This window comes from Vigna angularis, chromosome 8 (assembly GCF_016808095.1).
Source record: "Vigna angularis cultivar LongXiaoDou No.4 chromosome 8, ASM1680809v1, whole genome shotgun sequence".
NCBI lineage: Eukaryota > Viridiplantae > Streptophyta > Magnoliopsida > Fabales > Fabaceae > Vigna > Vigna angularis.
The window spans coordinates 11297831-11318103 of NC_068977.1; the positions used below are offsets into that span (position 1 = coordinate 11297831).

The 20273-nt window shown below is 32.5% G+C and overlaps 2 protein-coding genes across 3 annotated transcripts; both read left to right on the plus strand.

Annotated features, from left to right (window-relative positions):
* The first annotated feature begins 8755 nt into the window (after positions 1-8755).
* LOC108345248 (uncharacterized) lies at positions 8756-9972 on the plus strand. The gene has a single exon (XM_017583835.2). It carries the CDS (start codon positions 8939-8941, stop codon positions 9623-9625), a length of 687 nt encoding a protein of 228 aa, XP_017439324.1. The 5' UTR covers positions 8756-8938; the 3' UTR covers positions 9626-9972.
* A 4564-nt stretch (positions 9973-14536) lies between these two features.
* LOC108346123 (caffeoylshikimate esterase) lies at positions 14537-19662 on the plus strand. 2 transcript variants are annotated; one of them, XM_017585113.2, is made up of 9 exons: positions 14537-14671; positions 14872-15071; positions 16554-16583; positions 16759-16885; positions 16978-17124; positions 18095-18225; positions 18306-18443; positions 18623-18721; positions 19335-19662. In XM_017585113.2, exons 1-9 carry the CDS (start codon positions 14611-14613, stop codon positions 19566-19568), a joined length of 1167 nt encoding a protein of 388 aa, XP_017440602.1. In that variant the 5' UTR covers positions 14537-14610; the 3' UTR covers positions 19569-19662. The 2 variants fall into 2 exon arrangements, with proteins under 2 accessions (XP_017440602.1, XP_017440603.2); XM_017585114.2 differs by lacking the exons at positions 14537-14671; positions 14872-15071 and adding an exon at positions 15112-16425.
* The last annotated feature ends 611 nt before the right edge of the window (positions 19663-20273 follow it).

The window sequence follows — 20273 nt, forward strand, 5'->3', positions numbered from 1 at the left end:
TTTGAATATTATAGTTTTGTTATTTGTAAGTTGGTTTAGTAAGACCTTTTAGCTTTTGGAATTCATCTTTAAGAATTTGTTCCTACAAAATTTGACCAAAATGTTTCGGGTAAGGGTCGAGATCCTTTACTCAAAACATTCAAAATTATTTTTTAGACTGGATGGGCTTATGATGATGCAACATTATCCAAATTACGTTGTTCGGTCTCTCTCCTCCTTCTTCAAGTCGTAAGGGCGGGTACCTGTCAAAGACACTCCAACGCTCAAGTTATTGATTTACTCAATAATTCTTGTAATAAAGATGAGTAATCAAAGTTAAATTACCTCCCTTTTTCGTTAGACATATATTTATAAATATTATAATGAACTTACCATTAGGTCTAATTTATTAATCATCAATAAATGACTTTCATTATTCCTATTAATCTCCAATCAATGACTATTATTTTCCTTAATTGTCCATTAATAGTTATTATTGCCCATATTAATTATCAATTAATGATTGTTTTGGACCGGTCAGTCATTTTCTTGCTGGATGGTCAACTGCTCGATCATTGGCTGACCGGGTGACCTTATAGTACATAGTGTTTAGCTTGGACCTTAATGAAATTAATCAACCAAGAAAATTTACTTATATTCCCTTCATTCTCGAGTACTTATATTCCCTTCATTCTCGAGTGAATTTAAAAAGCACTTGAACTTTTTCATATAGAAACCTTTTCATATAGAAACCTTAAATGCTTATTTCTATTTAATTTTTTAGATCTTGTGGGTTTCTGACACTCCGACCATAAAAATTTTCTCCTTTGTTTGCTCGTGTCCTAAAAATATTAGTACTTTTATACATGGGGCTTAATGACAAAAATAAAAAATGACTTCTTATTTCATTACGAAAAAATTAATACTATCGACGACCATAATTCCTCAATAATATTTAAAATTCTTCAATAATTGAAATTACCTAGGATTTACCAATGACAAAAAATTTATTGGTAAAATTCTCATCGCTAATTGATGATGAAAAAAATCATCGATGAAATCGTCGATAATTACCAACGAAAAAATCCATTAATAAACACCGCGATCTGGTTCATCTTCTTCCTCCTCCCTCCTCCATCTTCTTTTATTTTCTATTTTGATCAATTATGCCACCAATAGAACACTATAAACAATCACCATTCAATCAGTTTATTTTAGAGAATGAAAATAATAGGGAATCATCACATGAAGGAGGAAGAAATCCCATACCAACGATGTTCTCAACTTTCTTCTCGGCATGACGAGGTTGTAGTGCCTTATTTTCGCAATTCTCAGATTTGAGAGAGAAAGATTTTCTTCCCTGTAACATATTGTCCCTCTGACTGATCACCAAACCTTAGAGTCATTTTGTCTGCTTCCATAAGCCTTATGAGTAACATTATGCTTAAGTCCAAAGCCTTACGGAGATACTCACTTTGCCTACTTCCATAAGTTTTACAAGTATACTCTGGTTAAGCCCAAAGCCTTACAGTCAGGACCTGTTTCCCTAGTTTCCATAAGCCATACAATGCTTAAGCCCAAAGCCTTACAAGCGAAACAAAAGACATAACACACATCCAACATCTTAACCAACAACAACAACTTGATCATGCTCACACACAACTAGACAATCAACATACATAGCTCGAAACCAACATACACAATTCGACCATGCAAAAAAATGGCTCGGAAACCAACATAACAACTTGACAATAAAACAACACAACTTGACCAAAGTCCCACACAACCAGACAAACATCACGAACAGCTTAGCCAAGGTCAAAAACCTTGTCCCTATCAACCAAACCGAGTTACAAAACCTCTTAATTGAGGTCTCAAAACAACTGAAACAAACAACTCGACCAAACACTCCAACTCAACCATACAACCCAATCGACCAAACTAACTCGACTACCTAACCCGACCTAACACTAACTCGGTCAACCAACCAACCCCGACCCAACATTAACCCAGATCAGCCTAACACTAACCCAACTCAGTAACACACTCAACAACTTGGCTTCACCACTTCACAGTACGAATTAACCTTAGACAACACAATATTAACTTATCACACTATAGTTCATGCATATATCACTCCAAACTCAAGTTAAAGAATTGAAAAAACTTTAACCCAATAATCAACATTGTTCTAGTTAACTATAACACAGTTTCAAACCTACATAACACTAATTCACTCTTAAACAATATGAAACAAACTTCCAACATCAAGTATCAAAGCCTAACAATACAATTTCCTCTCAATACCAAAAAACAATCCAATTACACTTAAACTATAATGTTCAAACACTTTGATGAGTGGATATTATGCCATCATTTAGCCTTTCATATTAGATTCATAATTAGTTTTTTGTACTTTAAAAGAATATTGTTTAAAGGCTTTTGGTCGCACAAAAGTCAACAAACCTAAATTCCCCACTAATGTAGTATAGGGGAAACTTAGGGAATCAATCCAAGGACTTAGTACTTATTAAGAATAGAATTGTAGAATTAAAACCTATTTACTTATTTACTTATTTACTAAAACTAAAACTAGGTGGGGAAAAGAAAAAAATTAATGAAATCTAAAAGAAAGAAACTAATTATTAACGTAATGTATGATACCTATACTAAATGCAGAAAATATAACCTAAACTAATGAACACTACTACTCATGCAATGCAATAACAAAACCTAGATCTATGAATCACTAAAATAAGCAAAAGAAATCAAAATTGAAATATGAGAATGAATGCAGACAGAACAATAATGCATGAAACATATGATCAATTAATGCACACTATCTATATGAGATGAATCTGAATCTTCATATAACAAAATCAATTAAAAGAAAACAGGGAATTCAACATTTAAACTAAACATACCTAAGATCTACTCAACATAAATACCAGAAATAAAAATGACAAACTAAAACATAAGAAATAAAAATGACAAACTAAAACATAAGGTAAAAGCAAAATTCAGGGACACATGTGCATTAGAATGGACAAAAGAATCTCAATTACTCTTAGAAAGACATTATGAAAAGTAAGCCCTCTTTGGGGTCTTTTTAGTTCATGTTTCAGAACTTATGGCAATTCTCATTCAATCCCCCAATTCTATGCACATCTAACTCAGAATTATAGCTTTAACCAAAGACAAGAACTAGCAACATCAAAAACTTAAAATTCAGAAAAGCGAATTAAATTGGGTAGAATAAATGCAAGAAACATAAAGGAAAAAATGAGAATCCAAAAGTAACAGTGCTAGAAAATTAAAAATGGCAGATGCAAGAAATGTAAATTGAATTGAAAAGGCAATCAAATACATATAAACTGGAACGAATCGAAACATGAACTTTGAATTAAAATCTGAAATCAAGAATACAGAATACCAGAGTCCTCAGAAATTCACTGTCTGTCACCCAATGAAATGATCCAAGAACTCCAATAAAGAATAGAGTGTATCTACTTCTACGAAAGCTTTGAAAATCTACACTAAAGCATGAGAAATCGAAAATCTAATCTAAGTACACCGTTTGTCACCCAGTGCACATTTATTCTATATTACAAGACCTCCCGTTTATAGGGAAGTTCAAAAACAGAAAAAGAAAGAAAGCGGGAAAGGGGGAAGAACTGAAAACAAACTTGGAAGCTTCTCGAGCATTCTTCAACCGACTTTGACTAGGTTCTTCAACTGCCAACTGCTTCGCACGTGCCTCTAACCAGCTTCCAGTCCGATCAATCTTCTGGGTTGTCTTCGTTTGGTCTGAACATCATTCTGGGCTTCGTCCACAGTGTTGAGAAGATTCTGGTCTGAACATCATTCTGAACATCAATCTTCTTCTCCTCCTCGCTGATGAACCCTAGCTCTAAGGGTTGAGAAGATTGAGAGAAATCCCCAAATCGATTTTAACCTCTCTGCTTAGAATGAAACGTGATTCTGAACCCTCTCCACTTTGCCTTGACGCACCAGCATGAAACGTTGCGTTTCATTTAATTAGCAAAAAGGGTTTTAGCCCAACTCCAGCACCAAGCTTTTTTTCAATTCTACTTAGCCCATTTCAGCGCATCAGAATTTTTTTTGGGTGTTTCATCCTACACCTCCAAACACTTCATCCTGCACCTCCAATTTCCTAAAATACCTTTAATTTATTTATTAATTTTATGTTTGTTGACAATTTCTATGCCATTGACTACACTCCATTTTCTTCCAATCATACACCCGTGCACCTCATTTCTCATGTATTGAAATGGAATCCTACAGTCCATTATATCCTATTTGAATTGATAATATTTTGTCTTCCTTAATATTTTTTAAATTTATGTATAAGTTTGTATAAATTTATAATGTAATTATATAATTTTAATTATTATAAATTAATTTATATAAATTTATTAAAATTAATAAAAATATTTTAGAATAAAAAGAATTAACATATCGAATATGAAATTCTGATAGTAGCTAACTCGGATATGAATATCCGATGTTTTGCCATACCCAGCTGTCAATAAAAAAAAAAATATAAGCAATGATCCCTATCTTCCAGAACAACACAACTGAAAGAACAAACAAGAACCAGTACATTCGGCTTCACCAACATCTCCATACTCCTTCATCCCAACTCAAGCGTAACACCATCATCCTCAAACCAGCATCATCTTCAAAAACTCAACACTAGTATCCATTTTCATTCATCCTAATGCAATTTACAAAGAGGCATACGCAAAGATGGAGAACCAGACCCACCTCCATTCTTCTTCATAAGCCACCCTTCATCATAACTTGTGCGTCATCTTCATTCTCCAAACTCACACCGAGCTGTGAATCGCGACCCAAACAGAGAACCCACGCCTGGGTCAAGAGGAAGAACAGAGCAATGTCAGCGATAGGATCGCGGCTGTGGCTGGGCTTCTGGTCGCCTGGTGTGGAGTCGTAGGGGTTGCCTAATTCTGATTTAGGTTTTATGATGCATCTTAAAACAAATCGACGAAGGAGAAAGAGAGGACAAGTGTCGCCCGTAATAAGGAGAGCCTGTAATATTGAGGCTGGTACCGCGATGCGCGCGAAGATGGAGACGAAGAAAGAGTCGCTTCGCTGGCAACACCTCTAATGGTTGACGACATTGACGCCGACGACACTGACTGGACATGGGACTTGCGGCTTGCTTTGGCCGGTGGCGGGGAGCGAAACAGTGGGTGGAGATGATGAAGAATGGGTTTCAAAGTTGAAGAAGTTGATCCAACGTGTTGTCCTACATCCTTCTTTTAATTTCCTGCACTCCACTCTTAAATGATTCCACCATTGTACTTTTGATTTTAAAAGTCATCGTTTTTAACAATTGAAGTTCTTACTTTAAGATAAGCATTCAGATCTCCATATCCGATCCTTTTGTCCATCGGATATTAACATCCGATATTTTCTTTTTCGAATTTCTTTAATCAATAACATCTTTACAATTTTATTTTTCTAAAATATTTATATTAAATCTAAAATATTTATAAAAATTATTTTTTAACAATTAAAAATTATCTAATTAAATTATAAATTCGTAAAAATTTTAATTTAAAATCTGCAGTGTTAGAAGGATGTAAATGATTTTAAAAAGAATGAAAAAAAAATATATTTATTAAAATTAAAAGTTGAATTTTTTTAAAAGTTGGAGATGGAAAGTGAAACACTTCGAATGAAACTGTTTAATCTTTGACCAAATTGTTTTAGTTTTTTATAAATTAAATGCATTTTTAATTAGGGATGAAATTGACATTTTATTAAAGTTTGGAGATGTAGGATGAAAGGGTTGGAGGTGTAGAATGAAACACCCATTTTTTCTTCAAAATGCACAGCTTCATTTCAGCCCAAAAGTGCTCTTTGCTGGTCAAATTCATGACTTTGCCTAGTCTCTTCAGCAGCTTCAGCTCCATCCCAAAACATTTTAATTTGGCCCAATCTGTAATAAAAAAAAGTCAATCAGCAAATAAGAAAAGAAGAGAAATTAAGCAATTAAAACAAAACATTTTTATTGAAAGATTTTTAGAAAAAAAAAATACCAATTTCCTAATTATTAACAAAGACTAAAAATTACATCTAAAAACCTATTTTTAACTAAAATTCTAAAAAACTAAAGAATTAAAAGAAAAACCTAAAACTAACCTAATTATAAACAAATAGAAACAAAAAGAAACTAAAATTGACTTTTAAACACAAGAAAAAAAGGGAAAAACTGAGAGTTATCAAATATTTTAACTAGGATTTGTTATAATTAGGTTTATTGAGCATGAGATACCAAAATATGTTAAAAGTAGCTTTTTATTTGCATAAATGTTCTTTGGATATTTTGAAGTGTATTAGTGCAACTATATCTAAGTTGAGTTTATGGAGGTGTGAAAATAAATTGGTTAAACTTTCATGACATCTTAAAAATAAATCAAAGAATAGAAAATAATCAAAATCGATCACAAGAAGTCAATCCAAGCATTGCATGAAGAAGGAAAGAAAAACATGAAAAAGTGAAGAAATTTGACTAAGTTAAAGAAGATGGAACAGACAACAAAAATTGGACCTTGGAGTTTTCTCTATTGTTTAAAAAAAACGGCTTCGATAATTGATAAATGTGTATGATAAAGGATAATTTTTGAAAAATATATCTATAGATATTTTATTTAATATTTTTAAATAATTACCTTATTTAACTATATCAGTAAATATCAAAAGATAATATTAACCAAATTTTTTTTGAATCTATCAAATATCTTTTCAGATATTTTTAGATATCCATAACAATCAAATATATCTTGAAGATGTTGGAGTGTTTAGAAGATAATTGTAGGATATTACATTATTATAAAGAAGATTACAACAACAGAAAAGCCAAAAATAAAGTTCAGTCCAATTTTTATATAAAGAGATTTAGGAAAACACATTATGGGAGTTTAGAAACCCTTTGCGAAATCTAATTTCGTCCTCTCTGCCATCTTTCATGTATTCTACCCTATCTTTTTCTATTTTTATGTTATTTTTACATCCCATGAAGTGTTAAGCCTTTGAGGTGATTATGTTGTAATTTCTTAAATGGATTATAAGGTTAGAGGAATAAATTTATTTGTTCTTTTAATTCTTGTTGTGATTAATTTTTTTTTTTGTACAACTTTCTAGGAAGTCACATTCAACTTTTTGTCCAACTCTCCAAAATGCTTCTGGTAGTCAATTATAGGGTCTTGGTAATTGATTACAGGGTCCCCAAAATTTGAACGTAGTCCTTACAATTCTAAATAACACTTGAAAATAATTTATCATTTAAAACCAATCACAAGGTTAAACGTTTAATAACTACTTGAAAAAATGTCGTACTCAACGAAAGTATATATTAAGAAAGTTGAGAAAAAAAATTTCATTAACACTATTCATCCCCTTCTAGTGTTTTTAAGGAACTTCAAGTCTCCCTGACAAAAAATTGAACATATCGTCCTTACACGACAACCTACTTGGCTATGGTGGAAAACATTACCCTCACAAGGTAGCTTCGTGGGTTATGGTGGAACAAAATGCCTCCAAAGGGTAGTCTCCCTAGTAAAAAATGGAACATATCGTTCTTAGAGGACCATCTTATCGACTTTTGTGGAACACATCACTCTCACAAGGCATCCTCTCCAACTATGATGAAACAAAAACACCTCCAAAGAACAACCTCCTCAACCTAACATGGAACATATCAACCTCATAGAACAGCCTCCTGACAATGGTGGAACATCACCCTCACAAGCCAACCTCCTTGGCTATGGTGAAATAAAGAATAAATTAAGAAAAATTTCTAGAGTTACTTTTTAATTTTAGAAATTAATTATAACATGGAAATATAATTTACGAAAATTATCCAAGCAAATCCTACAATTATCCACTTATAATAGACGATAAATTATTTTCTCTGCCATGGAGAATACGTGTAAAACTAAATATGCACTCTTCTTTTTAATATAAAGCTTCAACTACGCATATAATATTGAAAATGACTAAGAAATTTTATATGCGTCGCTGACACATTCAATAATACAGAACACAGTTTTCAACATGCCAGGAGTCTCACTTAATTCAATATTCACACAACTCAGTCCGTCTCTACCATTCAGCCAATTGCACAACTTATAGAACTTGTCTTCATGTCATAGCAATTCATTTAATGTAACAAATAACAATGAAACCTTACTTTAAATGAAGACATATGCTGCACCATAACTCAATGTTCTAAATTGTTTTTTATAATATATTTTTTATTTGTCTTTAAAACATAGTAATATTGTATATTAAAAATGTTTTTAATAGTATTTTCGGTTTTTATATTTATAAAAAGGATTCCATGTTTTTTTATTTGTTTTTCACTCAATGTAATTTCTTAATTTGTTTTTTTAAAGATTTGATATTGTTTGGTTAGATCAACATTGAAGTCATTCGAAATTTGGTAAATAAATATGTAAAAAAAATGATTGTATTAACATTATTAATTGATCATTCTCAAAACAAATTTAAGTGATTTAATGGTAGTAACCCTATTAAGGGTTTTAAAATGTAACACTTATGCTTAATAAATTCTTCAACAAAATATATAGAATCCAATAATCACAAAGACTTAATAGATTCTTCACCAAGATCTAAACCCAACTAGAACGTTAGTAAGCCATCATTACTCATATCAAAATCAAAGTAACAAAGTTACTTTCTCTTTTTCTCTCACACACTTCAACCTAAGATTTAGACCGTTGCAAATAAAACCTTTTTCACTGTCAAGTTCTGCTACATTGATGAAAGGCAAATAATCTCAAGAATAAGATGTATTAAGCTGTTGATTACTCAATCAGCCACAGATACAGAAGAGAAAAGACACTGCCAAAACCTTCAAATTCTTCAAGTATTCTTATCATTGATCATGGCTGACACAAAACCAAACAGCAACATCTCACTGCCTCAAACCCATCAAGCAAACCCCAATCATGAGCCTCTCTTGCATGCCCTTGATCGCATATCACTGATCCTCAACCAGAATTCCAATTCTGAAAACCCTTTTCCTCTGAGACTCGCCTTAGTAGACAGTTTCGTGTTGGAGAGAGGACCCAACTATACTGCGTATGCCGAGTTGAGAGAATCCAGGTTGCACATGAAGTGTTTGATGCAAGACCGCCAACAAAAGGCTCAGGTATCGGAACCAACTATAAAACCTGCAACACCACCAAGGAAGAAACAGGTCAAGTTTCAAACTTGTGAGAGAACCTCAAAAGGGTCATTTTCTATTGCTCAATCGGTGCCAGATTTTTCTGCTGCACTAAGGAAAGAGAATAGGAAGCCTGTGAACACTCTGCCTTCAATGACACCACCAAGCAAGAGTGGTAATCGGGTGGTGTTGAGTTCAAGGGAGAGCAAGTCAGTGAGTGGAGGGGAGAAGAAGAAAGGTGGTGGTGGTGGTAGTGTGATGGCTAGGAAGAGCTATGCCTGCATTGATGAACTTAAGGGTTTGTCTTCCGCTACAGCCATTGCCATCAATGGTGAAGGTAGAGGTGGAGGAAGGAGTAACAAGGTGATGGGAAAGACAGTTTCAAGATTCCCCAGACAGTTTTGAATGTTGGTGTTCTGGAAATATTGATTCCTTAAATTTGGACTTGTTCTTTATTGGTTGAAATTGTTGGTTTTGAGAGGCTCTGGAAATGGCTGTCTGATTTATCCTTTTTTTCACTCATTTTGTTCTTATCTGGGATTTTGAGTATCAGTCTTATTCATAGGTGTCAAGATTTGAATAACTTGAATGTTCCTTATGAATACTCCTAAGGACTTGTATAATTCTATTTTATGATCTCTTACTGAGGATCTTACAGTATAATGTAAACTTGTAAAGTTAAGGTGTATGTAAAAGTGTTTCTCACTGTAACACTGATATAGAAAATACACAGTTTTGCATTTCTTTTTTAAGTGGACCGGTTGATTTTTGTGTTTTGAAATGAAGTATCTTCAAACAAATATTCAAAATAGGTGTATGATTTGTTGCCAATGCTTAACTCAAACTATGTCATTCACCTCTTCCCACATTCTACTAGTGATATTGTAATTGCCAAAGTTTAGGATATAAGTTTTTCTTTTCCTTTTTCAATAAAATTATTCCTCAAGTTTTTATTACCAACCTTTGGGTTTAAAGATTGTAGTGGAATCTGTCTGTTTCTTTCTGGCGTGCTTAAGAAAGGACAAATGCCAAACTTTATCTTTAGTATGTTTTTATCTTCATGTATTTTTGGTTGAACAAATACATAGAACAAATCAAGTTACATCATCAACTTTCATTTATAAGAAGGCAATAAAACATTGGGTGCTACAAAACTTACATTAATCATAAAAAAAAGACAATAAAGGCGAGCTTAGGTAAATTAAGCTCATCAAGTTGGTCCATTTTTTCGTATCCGGATACCTAAAAATACAAAGAGATTCAATCAGAAAAAACATCATGCTAGTCCACGGTTTCTTTTTTATTTGATGCATAGAATGTGCCCAAGTTAAGTTCTTACCGGAGGAAGATCTTAATCTCTCAACTTGTGTCATTTAATATTATATTTTGATCATAACAAATAAATAAAACAATTTTAGTGTGTCTAGCATATTTTACCTTGTGTGCAATATTAGATAAAAACTGAGTGATATTTGATCATAACCAAAAAGAGCTTCTTGTTAAACTAGCAGTCATGATTGAAATCTACTATAAAGGATTGAAATCTACTATTTGCAAAGAGCAGAAGAATTGTCAATCTTCACGAGTGCAATAGAGAATATATAGAAGTGTTAGATTATCATGTTATCTAATGAGTGCAAGAATGAAGCAACTCTTTGATTAGTTTTATGGGTCGTAAATAGAATTTACGGAGCTTGTATTTAAGATTTTTTGTGTAATTTTAAAAAGGTTGCAAATAAGTATTTGGAAGCCCAAAAGGCTAAAGGGTAAAAACATTAAAAAACTTTGGGAGTTGCTCCCTCCACCCCCACACATCTCTTCCTCCACCTCTCCTTTACTTTTTTGTCCATTCCTCCACCTTTCCTTTACTATTTTGCCCCTCAGTAAAATTTTACTTTTAAAATTATTGTTTTTTAATTTTATTCATTTATAACATATTTAACTGATAACCTACGTAGTTCCTTGTATGAGTAAAATATTTTTCTGCAAAGCTTGGTGATCGTGAAAAGAATTATCAAGCAATCTTCCTCTTGTTCTCGGTACAGTAGGTGGTGCAGTGCGTTTATGGTGTAGTGTCCTTGTCGTGGTTCCTCTCCAGGTACGTAGTCATAATCCTTCCTATAATCCTAAACCCTAAAGCCTTCCCATACTTCCAATAATCCTTTTAATATCCAAGCCTATAATCCTTGCATGAGCCATAAAATAAAAACGAAACGAAAAAGCAACGCTGCCTCTGGACGGATGACATCCTTCAACGGATGTCAACATCCGTTTAAGGCGAAACGGATGTCGACATCCGTTTTGCCTTAAACGGATGTTGACATCCGTTTAAGGATGTCATATGTGGCCTATAGGTATCGGCCCAACATGCGAGTAGGACAGCGTACGAGAAAGAGTTCAGACAGCTCTGGTTTTTGTGTTGCTCAATGGAAGAAGCACCTGAAGAACCATCACAATCGCGAGAATCTTGGCGAGATCACCAAACTTGGATAACGTTACGTCTCTACAATTCTACATTCCACAATTGAAATTTTTTTATTCCCTTTCTTTCAATCCTTAACATCTATCACGCTTTTCAGCACACAAGACATTCTCAGGGAAAAGCTGATCACAGAGGACAGTTTCTCATGGAAATTATCCAGCGAAGGTGAACCTGGTTATAAGAAGGGAGAAGAATTGAGATGCGTTGGTGGGGTTGACATTAGCTTTTCAAAGGATGATCCATCAAAGGCATGTGGCACCCTTACGGAAATGGAGAAGAAGCTTTACGGAAGAGTTCAGACATCCGTTTCGCCTATAGGACCTATAATTGTCATTTTAGAAGGATATAATTGGTATTTTAGAAAATTGGGAAGGTGGAGGAAGAGATGTGTGGGGGTGGAGGGAGCAACTCCCAAAAACTTTTGGAAACAAAAAGACGTGTGGGCCACTATATTCTCCGGTTTACAAAACTACATGGTGAGCAAAGAAGACACACATTGAATTGAGTATTTAAGACTTCTAAAAGCTTTTTGCGTTGATAATTAGACGAAGTTTTAATGTGACTTCAAACTGTGAAAAACACTTTTTGAAAATTTCTTTGGTTAGTTCCAAATATGTAATTTAAAGATAAAGGGTAGAGATCAATTTACACAAGATATTTTTATTTTGATTAGTTACAAATATGTAATTCAAAGATATAAGAGTAGAGATAAATTTACACAAGATATTATTTTTATATTGGTTAGTTTATAAAAACTATACTACTCTTGATCTATATGATAAAATTACTCTATTAAACTAATGTTGCAAGATAACACGTATATTATTTAGATCTCAGCCACTTGATAAAAAAATAAAATATCATTTGAATTTCAATTACTTTCTAATAAGACAAACACAATCACTCCTAATTAAACATTAAGTATTCTTTGAACAGGCAATCAGTCTTGGTTAAAACATGAGTATTCTTTGAAGTCAACCATTATAGAAAAATAAAATACAAATTACGGACTGATTATTACCTCTATATTAGTATTTCAATATACAAATCTCTTTATGGGTACTTAAACATATAATTTTTAATATTTAGTTCTAACATAATTTTAAAGAAGATGTGAATAACTGAAAGTAATAACATATTATAATATAACTTTTTTACTATATGTTAAAATGCTTTATTTATTATAAAATTTAATTATACCATTGTTCATTTATTTTAAAATTTAATTATAGAAATTAAACATTTATTTTATTCATAAAATTATAAAATACTAGTAGACTATAACATCGAAAAGTAAACTACTATACTTAATTTAATGATTTTCGTTATAATATACTGGTGAAAATATGCACCGACATGCACATGCATATATATTTTTTATAATAATAGAAATAAAAATATTATAATAATTAATTAATGAAAAAATATTACTAAAGTTTTTCTTGAAGTTAAATATAGTGGAGTAAATTAAAAAAAAATCATAAAATTTATTTTTATTAATATTTGTAATGTTAAAATTATGTAATAAGAATGTTTATAGTTTTTAAACAAAATTATAATTAAAAAACTAATACAAACACATGCACTTATAAGAATTTTTATTACATATAACTATGTGAGAATAATATTTAAAATATTAATACAGGAAAATTTAGAAATATATATAATTTTATTTTAAGGAATATGTGATTATTTTGAAGGAAATAGGTTATGTCATTATTTTTTAGGAGAGAGAAATATTTTGTAATCACTTATTCTATTAAATGAAAAGTTACTTTTTATTTATTAATAGGTAAATTTATCTAATTAAAAGATATAAAAGTAGTTATCATATGTGTTGTTTTACTATGATGATGGTATAATGATATAATATTATTATGATATAGATATATATATGAAAATAATTATAAAATATCTTAAATTTTACTATTTGGTATAATTATATTATAAAACATATTCAGTCTGGCTAGTTTTACAAACTTCTATCTCTATTATTAATTTCTATAAATTTAAAAATCCTTCATTTGTAATCAATTCTTAATGACCTTCCTTGAACATAATAGCCTGTAATTAATTTGTATTATAAGAGAAAAGTATAGTTGACTTTAAATTAAAATAATAGTATTTTCATATATTTTCAAGTAATTAAAGAAAATATTTTTAATTAAAAAAGTTATAAGTGTATTTTGAATGATTTTGAGATTTTAACACATTACTAAAAATTGATTGATATTTATTAAAATTCATCATTTTAATTATTTAAACCCTATAGTCTATGTTCAAGGGTCAATTCTCCACCCTCTTCTTTCTTTCGTTATCCTTGAACTTTACATGCCCTACTTCAAACCTTATCCCAATCTTACACATTTCGTATCCAATTGAAATCATATAGACTAAGAAACATCCAAAAATGATTTTATAACTTCAGTCAAATTCAGATTCCCATTATAAGCAAATCAATGAAAATAAAGAAGAAGAAAAAATTCTCTTCTTTATTTTTTCAAAGATTTTTTTTAATCTTAGTCAAATTCCACCTTTCATAATAAAAAAATATTTAGTTGGATTGGTATAAGAATAAATCTCTTAAACTAAAGTACATAATTGAAATGGAAACTTCCTTGAAGATGATGGATTACCAAATTATAGTGGGGAAATTTCATCATTTTACAATATTTGGATTACCAAAAAGAACCCAAATTCAAGTCAACAACTTTCGTATTAAGAAAACTGAAATCCAAAATAAATGCTCTTAAAATTTTATTCACATCTTTTCCTTTATTTATTTATTAATTTTTAAGACTTACTTGCTTAATGGGTATTTGTTTCTTCACCACATACCTTATCTTTTTTTCCCAAGTCAGATATTGCATGCTTTGCGGATCCCATTCATGTTTTTTCCAATAAAATAATGATTAAATCTACAGTGCATCCCAGACCCCCAGAGCTTTACCGGTGCCACCCTTTGAATGGTTGGCATTTGCATAAAAACTAGTAAAAGCAAAAGAAAAAAAAAAGTTATTCTTTTTCAATATTCTATTCACATTACCAAGTGTTCTTTTTAATGTCTATATAGGAATTTTTCTTAAAGAGGTGTGTCAGAGTCTGTTTCCTATCATTCTGTTTCTGGGTATATAGATCAGGTTGAATCCAAGTGTTTGGGGTGGTGCAGAATTCAGAACAAGTGTGCAGCAGAAGAAGAGGAATAATAGGAGAAAGGTGATAAGGGTGTCAAGATCAATGGGGTTACCTGGTGTTGATAGAGAATTGAAGAAGATTTTGAATGCAAATATGGACCAAGTGGGTGCCAGAAGGCGTGCACGTGAGGCCTTCAAGGATATTCAGCTTGGAATTGATCACATATTGTTTAAGGTTTGGTTTTGTTTTGTTTCTTTTGTTTTGTTTTGATGCTGTTTGTGGGATTGATGACATGAGCAAATCCATGCCATTTTTTTTGTTGTTGTTTCTAATGTGCTTGGTTTTGTCTTGTGAGTGAACGTTTTGCTATTTGATTATGGAGGGACTTGCAAAATATTTGGTTTTGCCCTTTATTGTTTCTTACTTCTCTCTTTCTTTAATGCTGAGGATATTGATTGGTGGACTTGAAACTTTTGACTTTGAGATTTCTGATTTGCAAGCAAATCCCTTGTAAAGAGGAAGATATTTGTTCTGACTTTAGCTTCTTTTTGGTATTGGGCATGGAGGGTTTGTTTGGTATATTCTGTTGCAGCTATTAATTATAAGGTGAATTCCTCTTCAAAATAGTTTACCCTAATTTCTTAAAGCAAGAAAAGATGAGATTTTAATATATTTTCTGTTAAACTTGATTATGTGGATGAATTTTGGTTTGGATGAATACTTGAAGCTAGTTTTAAAAATTTAAACTCATTAGAATTAACTGTGTCACAGCCAGAGTTAATAGAAAAAATGTGTTAAAGCTCAAATTGAATAAATTTAACTTTATTGTGAAATGAGATGAGTCATGAACACTTCAATTCTAGTTTGTCATAGGGGTAGGGGGCTTCAACTGTTGGTATTAAATGTTGCAGAATTGGAAACTCTGTATTTAAATGCAACGGGGTCAGCCTTCAATACAACTACAATAGTATAGTTCAAGAGGAAAAATGTTAGGTGGGAACTCGTTCAAAATTCAAACAATTTTTAGTATAATATTATTTGACTATGGTATTCAATAATTTAGGGTAAAAAAATGTAAATTTATGAAGTTCTTCTTGCATAAATATAATGCTCATTTACACAATTAATCAAACGTTTAAGTGTACTGGAATAGTAGTGGAGAATTCTTACATGAGGACGGTGGTGAGTGGAATGTTGAAGCTATCTTTTTATTTTTCTAAGTTTTTGAGTAGTTGTGAGTTGTGAGCATGTACTGGTGCAAAATGGCACCGATTTCTGGTGTAAAATGTGAGACCTGACCCAATAAAAAATGCGTTACAGAGATATTTTGAAAAGACTTGTCAAGAGCATGTAGGGATTCACAATAATTATGATAGTTCAGTGAATTTCTTGAGTAGTTAATATTCCTTAAACATGTTAGGTTATTTTTTTTTATTATAGTTTTTTGGACTCTAGTATGGCCTACTCGTTCTTTCTTACTCAACTTTGCATCAGACACTACAATATGCAATTAGATCTGTACATTGTCTTTTCTCCATTCTTTTTCAAACCCATCCATTGCATGACATTTTCATGGTCTTGGCTTTTGGTAACCTTTTGGTGCTGGGATAATTTTTTGTGGGGGGTGCAGTGATTGTTTTATTTCACTTTAAATCAGTAATATTTCATTTCCTTTAAATTTTAACATCGATTCTTTTGTGTTTTCTGTTTTTGTAGACTCCATGTGATGGAATAAAAATGGAAGAGGTTAGTGAGAAATTTAGTCTTAAACGCTTTCCTGCAATATATGTTTCTTCTGAGTAGTTACCAAAAAAAGTGACGATTGAGTAACTATTTCTATGAATCATCACCAGTGCCAACTATTGTCCTGTTTTGCTATTGAAATATGATGATTGACTTAATTTTGTGTGCTATGGAACAGTCATATGAGAAGAATTCAAAAGGACTAGAAATCTTCTGCAAAAGTTGGCTTCCTGAAGCATCTACGCCAAAAGCAGCACTATTTTACTGTCATGGTTATGGAGACACTTGCTCCTTTTTCTTTGAAGGCATGTAGTTGATACTTAGACTTGGTAGCTATAAGTAACTATCAGTTATCTTGAGGATTAGCAACTCAATGGTATCATGGACTTTTTTGCAGGAATTGCTAGAAAACTGGCATCATCTGGATATGCAGTTTTTGCCATGGATTATCCGGGATTTGGTCTATCAGAAGGTCTTCATTGCTTTGTTCCCAGTTTTGATGGACTTGTTGATGATGTTATTGAGCATTACTCTAAAATCAAAGGTACCTATACTCCCATCAACCCCCAAGTCATGAAATTCTTAGTCATCATGAATTTCTTCAATAGTTTGTTGCGTCCTGGTGGTTTGTGATTATGTTTACTTTTTAGTTTGGACACAGGCAAGGGATCTTGAACTACTATTTATTTTTGTATAAAGTATTTGATCCATTCCTTCTGAAAGTAGTCTATACTATTAATCAATGCTCAAAATATAAAGAATATCAGAAAAAATAACAATAAATTAATGAGCTGTGTCTTCCAATAGTATTGAGTTGGAGATGACTAGAATTAGACATCAAAGGGTCAAAGAAAAAATGTTTTTGAGTGCTTTCAAGGATATTTTTTTATTTAAAAAACTTGGAAGCTAAGGGAAACAACAAATTCTTCATTTGTTTATTTTGAGGTTTGTGGTAGGGTGATGAGTTCCACACCTATTTTCAAAATATAAATTATTGAGTTTTATGAAATGTAATTCTTCAGGTTGTAGTTTTTCATCTGCTTTTTGCATATATACTCTAATCAAGGCAGTAGCTAAAGTGAATCTATTCTTCAGTTCTATTTTCCATGTTCTTAAAGTCACCGTTCTTCTTGACCAGGAAAATAGAACTGTAACTTTAAGAACATGGAAACTATGAAACATTCTTAAAAAAATTTTAAATGTTACATATATTTTCCTATTTCTTGGGCGACAACTTAAACAATTTAATAACAAGGAATATTGTATTTGGAGTAAATGGTTTGTTAGTAGGGTGCTGATCAGTTAGTTTGTTGATGGTTTGCTACTAATAAGTTATCAATAAATTAAACACCATTGTATCTCGCTCATAATCTTTTAATCAATGAATATGATTCTTTGTGATTGCTTCTCTCTAACTACTCAGCATTAGCCTTTGATTTCTATCGTTCTCATCCTCTCATTACTTACATATTGATTCCGTTATGTTCAATCAAAAGATTTGGTTCATGTTGCAGAAAATCCAGAGTTCCGTTCTCTTCCCAGCTTCCTATTTGGACAGTCCATGGGTGGAGCAGTTGCATTAAAGATACACCTGAAACAGCCTAAGGCATGGGATGGTGCCATTCTTGTTGCACCTATGTGTAAGGTATTTTTCTTGAAACACTAATGTATGGAGTTCTGGCTTTTCTTTGCTTTGATCTCCCTTTGATTAGAAGATCTGTGTAGATTGCAGATGACATGGTTCCACCAAAGTTGGTCACTAATCTCCTTATTGGATTAGCCAATGTTTTACCAAAGCATAAATTGGTTCCAAACAAGGATTTAGCGGAGGCAGCATTCAGAGATTTAAAGAAGAGGGAACAGGTTTGTGTTTTGTGATGTACTCCAACAGAATGTTACTTTTTCTCAGCTAATATTAATACAAAGATCCATTTTTTCTTCTGCGCTTCTTAGTGACTCCATTTTTCTCCAAATTTTTTCATGCATTTGTTTTTGGTAATGTGTGTTAGTAAGAGATTCACACGTTTCTAATGTCTTTGCAGACTGCTTACAATGTTATTGCTTACAAGGATAAACCACGCTTGCAGAGTGCTGTAGAATTGCTAAGAACTACTCAAGAAATAGAACGGCGATTGAAAGAAGTATGTACTGATCTTCTGGTTTATCTGAACTAAGTGGTTGGAAGAAATTATGGTAAAAGTAATAGGTTCAGAAAGGTCTCAAATCTTTGGTAGCAAAGGCAAGGATGCAAGTATAAGAATGTGTTTCATCTAAAACTAGTTCAATTCAATAGTTGAAACTGATGCCCATAAATTCTAAAACAATATCTAGAAACCCCTTAAAACATGTCGGCCTATACCCTTCAAATTTCCAAATGTTTGAGAATCATTAGTGGGTCATGTCTTGATGATTTTGCAGAAATAGCGGATAGTGATCCTTTCAAAACTACCCTTTTGCTCTGGCTTCCAAAGACACCACTCTACTTCATATATTGTTCATTTAATTTGATCTTTCCTCTCTTAATTTGATCTTCTTCTCCATGGTAGTATATTGGAGTCTGTATAGATTATTACTGCAGAAACTAGAAACACTATACTTTTCGAGATGATTACTGATTCAGGATCACTACATGACCCATAGTCTCAACCATTCTTTGTGATAATCAAAATTTTAAATTTAGGAGAAAGAATTGACCATATTCTGTCAGTGTAATAAAATGTATGCATCTTCACACGTAATTGATTATGATTACAGGTTTCTCTACCATTATTCATCCTTCATGGAAAGGCTGACACAGTGACTGATCCATCAGTGAGCAAAGCCTTGTATGAGAATGCAAGCTGTTCAGATAAGAAGCTTAAGCTTTATGAAGATGCCTACCATGCTCTTCTGGAGGGTGAGCCTGATGAAGTGATTACTGAAGTTTTTGAAGACATCATCTCTTGGCTTGATGAACACAGCTTGAAACAGAACCAGCCTTCCTCCTAATACCGATAAATTAATTTTGCAATCTTCTGATTTAAAGATGAATATTTTTATTGGGATTGTTTCAAGCAATGGAATATAGAATGCTTCCGTTAAAGTTGCCTATTATTTGCAGCTTACGTTCAGTGAATACACCATAACCTTGTTTTATGTATATAACATACAAGGTATATATATGTGTACTATAGGATACCTAATCCTCCAACTGTCGACCAATAACCCGACGACAATTAAACCACTGCAGGACATTCTCATAGCGTGGTCGACCACTAGGTAACCGACTGTAATAACATACGACCATGTGGCGTTGTCGACCAGTTGAGGCTCGACAACCGACATGAAACATATGTGCGACACGTCGTCCACTCGGGTCGACACGAATGATAATCGACATACAGTATGCGACATCGTGATCTAACGGTTACAGATGAGCAGTTACACATCTTGGCTACACAGCGCCGTGAATCACGGCCATATATCATGGAAGTAGTTGACTCGGTATCAGCACACGATATGACGGTTACAACTTCTAAACAGTCATTTTCCGTAACCGACCGGATTTTCAGGTAAACGGTTTATTATGTTAATTTAAATATACAAAGCACAGGAGGAAAAAGGTACGTTTTTCCCCTAAGTGAAAATTAAGAAAGATTTGGTTGTTCTAACAACACCCCTATCTACACCCCTATTGACTTGAGCGTCGGAGTG

Bases quoted from the DNA above. Each gene is read 5' to 3' on its own strand.
- LOC108346123 (XM_017585113.2), top strand. From the start codon at position 14,611: ATGATTAAATCTACAGTGCATCCCAGACCCCCAGAGCTTTACCGGTGC. The intron at 16,584-16,758 runs GTTAGTGAGAAA...GCTATGGAACAG, and splicing joins ATGGAATAAAAATGGAAGAG to TCATATGAGAAGAATTCAAA. The intron at 18,722-19,334 runs GTATGTACTGAT...TTATGATTACAG, and splicing joins TAGAACGGCGATTGAAAGAA to GTTTCTCTACCATTATTCAT.
- LOC108345248 (XM_017583835.2), top strand. From the start codon at position 8,939: ATGGCTGACACAAAACCAAACAGCAACATCTCACTGCCTCAAACCCAT.